At 46.1% G+C, this 7,755-nt stretch overlaps 1 protein-coding gene across 1 annotated transcript; it reads left to right on the top strand.

Annotated features, from left to right (window-relative positions):
* Positions 1 to 1,009: 1,009 nt before the first annotated feature.
* CHCHD5 (coiled-coil-helix-coiled-coil-helix domain containing 5) lies at positions 1,010 to 5,928 on the top strand. The gene is made up of 4 exons (XM_012727391.1): positions 1,010 to 1,199; positions 2,168 to 2,308; positions 2,390 to 2,555; positions 4,858 to 5,928. Coding segments are annotated over exons 1-4 (333 nt in total). The 5' UTR covers positions 1,010 to 1,197; the 3' UTR covers positions 4,882 to 5,928.
* The last annotated feature ends 1,827 nt before the right edge of the window (positions 5,929 to 7,755 follow it).

Below are 7,755 nucleotides of genomic sequence, written 5' to 3'. Positions count from 1 at the left end.
CCCACTCTTGACTGGTCTTCATGTTACAGTGTTACTGTAACAATCCTATCATTGAACTCTGCCCCCTCACTGGGGCCTTTGAAAGGAAAATTTTATTTAATGGACACTCCACGCTCCCAAGTGCAAGATGTATTATAACACTTGACGTATCTGCAGAGCTGATCTCGGTAAGAGATGTTCCGTATGGGGGAAATGCTGCAATGACAAAAAGGACGGAGGAATTTGTAAACATCTGGGATGCACTGGTGCCCAGTGCAGGTACATGGCATGTGTGAAGCAGTATAGGATGGGTGAGGGATGAGACCGCAGCACTTATGAAAGGACGGCCGATGTGATGCTCAGTTCTCTAATTGCGGGTTACCAGTGCTTAGCCAGATGAGGAAACACACCAAGTCTATCCGTACGCTCTAGATAGAGGTGGATACATTGCTAAGGGGTGGATATATTATCACCTGGGGGAATTACAAAGAGAAATAATTTGCCCATGGTCGCAAGGTGTCAGGATTAAATTCCCGTACGTCCTGGTTTCACAATCGAGGCCAAGGAGCAGGGGATAAGATCTGGGCAACACAGGCTAAGCAGACGGGAAAATCCTGGTCAGAAGCTTGTGCCAGCTCGCTGTGCGCCCAAGAACCAGCAGCCAGCGCCCACAGAGGGCGGCGAGCGCATGCGCAAGGCAGGTGGCGGCCACGTGAAGACTTCTTACCCTGTTCGCTGCAGCCGGCAGTGATGGCGCCCACTCACGTCGGGGGGTAGGAGGCAGCAGCCTGTAGCAGCAGCAACCGCTCGCCACTAGCACCAGTAGAGTGTTAGACTTATGTGTAGCTGTGGCTCAGCCCCGCAAGGAGACTGTTAGTCAGGCGCGCACGACTTAGGGCTGAGGCACCTCTGTACCTCTCCCACTTACTTCCGGTGCAAACTGGGTGCCGCCATGACAAGTCGGAAATAGAAAGGGGTAAAGCAACCTCGCCGGCTGGGGCCGGAAGTGGCCACTCAGGACCCATCCTTTAAAGGGCGAGACCGGAAGGAGACACAGGGCGCCGCCATGACGGTTTGGGCCTAAAGAGAATGAGCAGCTGGCTCGCTCGGCCACCGGAAAGAGCGAGGCTCGGAGGGATGGACTGGGCGCCGCCATGACAACCTGATACCGGAAAAGGCGGTCAGCTCCTCCCATGCTGATCCCACACCGGCATCAATATGTGAGTAGCTGGAGGGTTGCCCCGCGCTCCATTTTTCCCTCAGAACCTAGCCCAGAATTGCGGGAAGGATTAGTCTGTTACTTAAAAGATTCCATCCTTAGCATCCAGCGCCGGCCTTCGCAAGTCTCACCCCTTCGCGTGTCTAGTCCCCACCTCTCCCTTGTGGTAACTGACTTTAAGGTCTAATCTCAGCACCGAAGTTTTACCTCTCAGAACCCCGAATCCAGAACCTTGCCCGACAACCCAAGAATTCCAGACTTGTTTCAGGATTTAGGACTCATAGACCCGTCCTCAGAGCCCCAAGTCATTCTTCCTGGCACACCTAACTGATGTCTTGAACTTATAGATCTGTCCAGAGTACTACATACCTCACTATAGGATCCACACAGACTGTTCGTTACACCGCCCTGTTTTTCCAGCTCCGCCTGAGATTCTCAAGCTAAGTCTTCCAGAGTATGACCCTAAGACCTTGACACCCATCCCAGGGCCCCCAAACCCACCCAAGGCCTTAGGTCTTAATTTACAGTACATCTGTTCACAGGTTTTATCTTGAGATTGGTCAAAAGACCCTTCTGTAGAACCAGGGGTTCACCTCTTTATCTCTAAGCCTCACTTTTCGGACCTCCAGACCCACTTAGACATCATGAGTTCTCTCCCTGTAACTAGCTCTTACTTTTAAAGCCCAGGGCCTTCTCTGAATGATTCCAAGATCTGTTGTAGGATGCTTAGACTCTAAGCTCTTTCTTCCAGGACTCCTCCAAGGTCTGCTTTAGAATAATCAGATGTTTTTTAGGTTTTCCACTATCTCCCAAGAAGCTCCCAACCTATTGCATGTCCCATGATTCATGCCACCTTTACACTTACCTGAGGATGTTGCACACTCCCAGATCTGACCCACCCCACACTCAAATCAGAACTTCCATTTTGCTTGCTGTCTGGAATTATTCTTAGCCTACTCTGTCCCACAGGCAAGCAGCCCTGGAGATCACTGCCCGCTACTGTGGCCGGGAATTGGAGCAATATGGCCAGTGTGTGGCAGCCAAGCCTGAGTCATGGCAGCGGGATTGCCACCACCTCAAAATGAGCATTGCTCAATGCACATCCTCCCAGTGAGTGGGCTAGTATGGGAGTGGGGGAAGGGGAATGCAGTGGCATGGAAGTCTCAGGCCTGAAATGCCCTACCCCCACAGCCCAATCATCCGTCAGATCCGCCAGGCCTGTGCTGAACCTTTTGAGGCCTTTGAGGAGTGTCTTCGGAAGAATGAGGCAGCAGTGGGCAACTGTGCAGAGCATGTGCGCCGCTTCCTACAGTGTGCTGAGCAAGTGCAATTGCCACCTTCACCCTCGAATGTGGAAGTAAGTGAGGGGGGGGCTTACTTTTTCAGATCACCCCTTCAACTGTCCAGTTGCTCAGAGTAAAGAACTTGGAGCCATTCCCACCCAGTCCACCCACACAGCTTCCCTCTCCATCCAGAGTACAGACTGTGATCACCTCCAGCCCCTCTACAGTTCCTGCTTTATTTCAGCCATCACTCCCACCTTTCTACTGCTACCTGCTCCAGCCTTTTAACTGATCTCCCTGAATCTGTTCTTGTCTTGGGTCTAGTCAGTGGCCAGGGTCATCATTTAAGAACTAAAACCTGTCACATTACACCTTTGCTTCGGTAGCTTCCCATTCATGCTGAGAACAGAATTCTTGCTGGGTTCATGGTGTTCGTCCCCAAGCCGACTTCATGCACCTTCAAACTTACTTTTCATTCATCACTGTGTGCTTGGCTGTACTGTCAGACAGAATGAGGAAATTTTACTGTTAAATGTATACAAGACATTAACTAATACCTGTGTATGTATCTGTGGTATTAAAGTTTCACCGAGGGTACAATTTTTTAAAGTATTTTAACAGGTTCCTTGGAGCAAAAATGAAAAAATGCTTGAGAAACACTGATTTAGACATTTACTGCCTCCCCCACCGGACTGTGATTCCAGAGTCAAAGTCAAAAGTCATACCTTTCACAGCCACCTCTAAAGATATTGGAATTTACCCCTATCTGTGTCCCTAGAGCAGCATCTTTTTTTGCATCCAGAAGAGAAGCCTTCTTTTGGAACCTCTCTGCCCCATCTTCCCCCTCACAGTCCATTCTCTGTGATGCTTCCAGAGTGATCTCAGAGGAATTAGAAAATTTTCTGCTTTTCTTGAAAACTTTTTCGTGACTGTTCACTTCTGCCAGTTCAAGTCTAAACACCAACACAGAGCACCTTACAGGATGTGGCCCCTGTATCTCTGGCCCTGCCTCCCCTGCTTTCTACCTCAAGTTTGTGTTCCAGCCTTAGTAATTGGTACTCACAGGCATGTCTCCTGCTGCCAAGTATTTATCTAGCTCATCCCTTCTGTCTCTGTTACCCTGGCTGATCCATCAGGCTAAGCTTGTTTCCACTGTAAATGTTTTCTCCCTAAGAAAATGTCCCTTGATGACCTATCCCCGTCCCTAGGCACCCAAGGTACCTAAGCTCCCTCCACCATGGTTTTCACCTACTTGCTTCCCTTGTATTGCCCACTTCAGAGGCTTTCTTGGCTCAGAATTGGGGAGAATCCCCTATACTGGGTCTGTAGTCATTAATTTTTTTTTTTTCTCCAATGAGTCATGTATACATGAAAGACTCAGACCCAAAAGCAGTTATCAGAGGGAAGGACTTTTAATTCTGTTCAAGAAACATCCAGTAATGACTGCATGCTGTTCATGCTATTCCTTAGTCATATTTCTTAGTCATGTGTTGGTGATTTTTCTTGGAAGTTATTTCAGCATCCGAACAGTAAATACCCTACCTTCCCACATGCTCCTTCCCTCACTGAGCAAGCAGCCAGCCTGTCCTGAGTCGTCCTGTCAACCACTTCTGAACCCAAATGTGCTCTCCTCTGACAGTCAAAGGAATGTTTACAAGTGGGGGCTGGGTCACATTCTCCCCTTTAAAACCTTGTTGGGGCTTCTCAGTGTGTTTAGTGTAATTAACACAATGCCCAGCTTCCTCACCACCCTTTTCCATTCTAGTTGCAGCTTTTCCTACCGAATTTGGGACGGTGAGATTCAGACCTCCTCCACTTGCTAAAATCAAGTCTTGCTACAGAGTATTTACTGGCCCTAATGTCCAGGGCTAGGCCCATGTCCACACACACAAGCAAGTCTCATAAAGCATGATGTAAAGACTTTATGGAACCTCAACATTAACGTAGCTGACAATTTAAAGTGCTACTTGTATTTCTTCTTCCACATTTACCTCTGTTCTTTATCCTAGTTTTTTTTTTTCTTTTTTTCTAGAAATTATTAGCAGTTAACTTGTTTTTGTCATTGATTGTCTTCTCCTCCTTAGAGGCAGAGATGTATCTCCTGCACCTTTTGCTGGGTTCCCCATTACCTGGAACAATCCTGGGCACACGGTGGATGCTCAGCACATAAAGCAAATGGTCCTTCCCTCCTCCCAGTTGACAGTCCACTGCATGTTTAGATGGTAGGGGACCAAGGTCTTTACCGGACACCAACTCCCCCCAGACTATAAATTCTGCGATTGCAGCCTTTGCTGTGTCTGTGTGATCTCCCCAGCAGTGGGCCTGGGTCTGAGCAAAGAAAAGGTGCTAGTAGATGTTGTTGTGTTTCCTTCACAGCCACAGCCACTTCCTGCCTCCTGAGGATTCTTTGGATCATAGGAAAAGAGGACAAGAGTGGACACCTTTACCTGAAGAATGGTCAGATGAAGTTCTAAGGGCTGTGGACATGGGCGTGGCTTCCCTGGACATCAGGACTCACAGTAAATAAAGACTCTGTATCAAGTCTTGATTCTAACCTATGGTACCTTAGGGTACTCTGCACCCTAATTTCACCTAGTGTACTAAGGAAGAGCCTGGGAGGGGGCAGAATGTTCCATTTGTTCACCATGGCTAAGAAATTTAACAGTCATAAATTTCACCAGCTATATTCTGTCTCCTACATGGACTTGGGGAAAGTTTCTTTCTCTCTTCTACTCTTGCATTTACTAAAAAATTTTTGAGCATTTTTTGAGTACTTGAGGCTTCAAGTACTAGAAATAATCTTTCACTTCTGAGTTCCACACCAATTGAGTGATAGAAATGGGTAGTAGGCATTGGAAATAAAAATATGGGTTTTATTCCTGAAAACAGTTGTATTGAAAGATGTGACTTGGAGTCTGCTGTACTGGATTTCTCTCTTGGTTTGTATTCTACAGTCTAGTGCTGACAACTTTAGTTCAAGTGGTATATTTGGAACTTGATTCTAGTTCTTGATCAAGAACACGATTTTTGATTCTAATGGAACTAGAAGTTGGAGGGGGGTAGAGAGGGAAGACAGAGGGAAATAAAAGGTGAAGTAGCCAGTCAGTCCCTGCTGCTGGGGCTCAGTCCCTCTGGGAACTTCTGCAGAGAACTTACCAAAGTTATCCCATCTAAGAGGTAAAGAAATTGGATAGCTGTCCTCCAATCTGTAATTGAAGGCTATTTTCCTGGGCAGTGATTGACATATTTGCCTACCCTAGAGGCACAAGTATGCTCCTGACATCAGAAGTGATCCCTGGGCAGAACATGTCAGAATCAAGTGAGCAGCCTCCAGATTAGATCTGGGCTGGTACCAACAGTGGCTGCTGCGAGTTCTTAATGTCTTCAAGGTCACAGGCTCTGTGGGTTTGATCACAGGGACTCCAGCAGGGCCAGGTCCTCCAGCGCAGGAGGCAGACAGCTCGTTTACTAAAAAGAGATCCCATTGCTGAGCTGACCTGAGCTGAGCTGAGCTGAGCAGAGCAGACCAGAGCAGAGCAGAGCAGAGTATGCCAGGACCTGCACCCATACTCAAGACAAATCACTGTTCTCTGGCAGTAACTCCATACCTCAGGGAATTGGAAATCTATCCAATGTTAACCATACTGGCTGTTTGAAACCCAAGGCTGGTGATGTGGCTTGAAGAAATGAGCCAGTCTCTCTTTTGGGGATTTTTAAGACAAAAGAAGTTGTGAATTGGCTTATTAGAAGCCAGCCAAAACATGTGTGATCAGGAGCATCAGACAGATGTAGCCAAACAGGAGAAAACCCAGGTAGCAGAGAGGGTTGTAATCTGTTCTCAGTGCCTACAAGACCTGCTTGGACCTGGTGGCTTTCTGTTCTCAACTCCAGTTTCTCTGGACTGTGGATTTTATGATCAGATTTCTGAGTATGTCTTCAGCTGACCCCACTTGACTTAAGTCGAGTGGGCTTCTGCTCCAAAAAGCTAAAGTGTGACCATAACAGCCAAGATGGAAATTGAGGCTTCACTTCAGAACATCTTCTATAAGTGGCCTCTTTCAGTAGTCTAGAACAGCTTCCTTGTGTGGTGCTCTCGGGAGTCCAAGGGAGTAAAAACAGAAACCTCAGAGGCCTTATTGCCTTTACTACGATAGCCTATTGGCCAAAGCAAGTCATGAGGTCAACGCACATTAGAAGGGTGGCGAGTCACCTTGATGGCAGTAACTGCAAAAAAGCTTTGTGCCCATATTTAAGCTACTGTGAAAATGTCATTGTTTTATTTCATTGAGTGTCAGTTTGGGTAAATTATATTTTTCTAAGAATTAGTCACAGTATCTGAATTTTCAAAGTGCCACAAATGTATTCAGAATATCCTTGTCTTTTTTTAATAGTGAGAATATTTAAGTTCTTTTCTCTTAGCTAATTTTAATTCTATAGTACAGTTATTAACTACAGTCACTCTCATATTATCGCTTTAAGGTCTATGGAATCTGCAGTGAAAACCCCTTTTTCATTTCTCACCTTGGTTATTTGTATCCCCTTCCTTTTTTTCTTGATCAGCTTTAATGTGGATTTATCAATCTTTTTTTTTTCCCAGAATCTACTTCTGAAATTCGCAATGTGCTCTGTTTTTTATTTTTAATTCAACTAATTATTACTTCCTTTACTTAGATTTAATTTTTTGCTTTTGGATGTAAAAGTTTAGCTCTCTCATGTTCAGCCTTTTTTCTTTTCTCATATATACACCTAAATTTCCCACCAAGCATGGCGTTGTATTGTGGTTTTCTAATCGATCTTAGATAATGTAGAAGTTTAGAATTCTATGAATTTCTAAATGTGGGGATTTTTCTAATTATCTTGGCTAATTGCAGTTGGCTTAGGAACATGTTTTATGTGATTTCACTCTTTGGAAATATGTTGAGACTTTGTGGCTTGGCACACGGTCAGTTTTTGTGAATGTGCCATATGTGCTTGAATCATAACCCTTGGTTCATGACGCACTATCTTAGCTTATGTCCCCTGGAAACAGACTTTGAGGCAAGGATTGGAAAATGATCCTTCGAGACAAGGGTAGAGCGAGGGGAAGTGAGAGGTCTGGGACAGCAGCACAGCAGGTGCATCGGCAAGCAGATGGCACAGTGAACAGTAGGTTCATTCTCTGGGGGCTCTGGGCAGCTGTGTGGAATATGCACACGTATTTCTACCGGAGGGGTGAGGGGGTTTAAACACTAACCCCCTTACCCATTTTGCTCAGGACTACTAAAGGGGACAGAG

This window comes from Condylura cristata, unplaced genomic scaffold (genome assembly GCF_000260355.1).
Source record: "Condylura cristata isolate star-nosed mole 26May11 unplaced genomic scaffold, ConCri1.0 scaffold00020, whole genome shotgun sequence".
In the NCBI taxonomy this organism is placed as follows: domain Eukaryota; kingdom Metazoa; phylum Chordata; class Mammalia; order Eulipotyphla; family Talpidae; genus Condylura; species Condylura cristata.
The sequence above is the reverse complement of the archived record's forward strand: the minus strand, read 5'-3'. Positions and strand labels throughout refer to the sequence as shown.

Coding starts and splice junctions, on each gene's coding strand:
- CHCHD5 (XM_012727391.1), top strand. Junction 2,309..2,389: donor GCTCAATGCACATCCTCCCA/GTGAGTGGGCTA, acceptor CTACCCCCACAG/CCCAATCATCCGTCAGATCC. Junction 2,556..4,857: donor CTTCACCCTCGAATGTGGAA/GTAAGTGAGGGG, acceptor TTTCCTTCACAG/CCACAGCCACTTCCTGCCTC.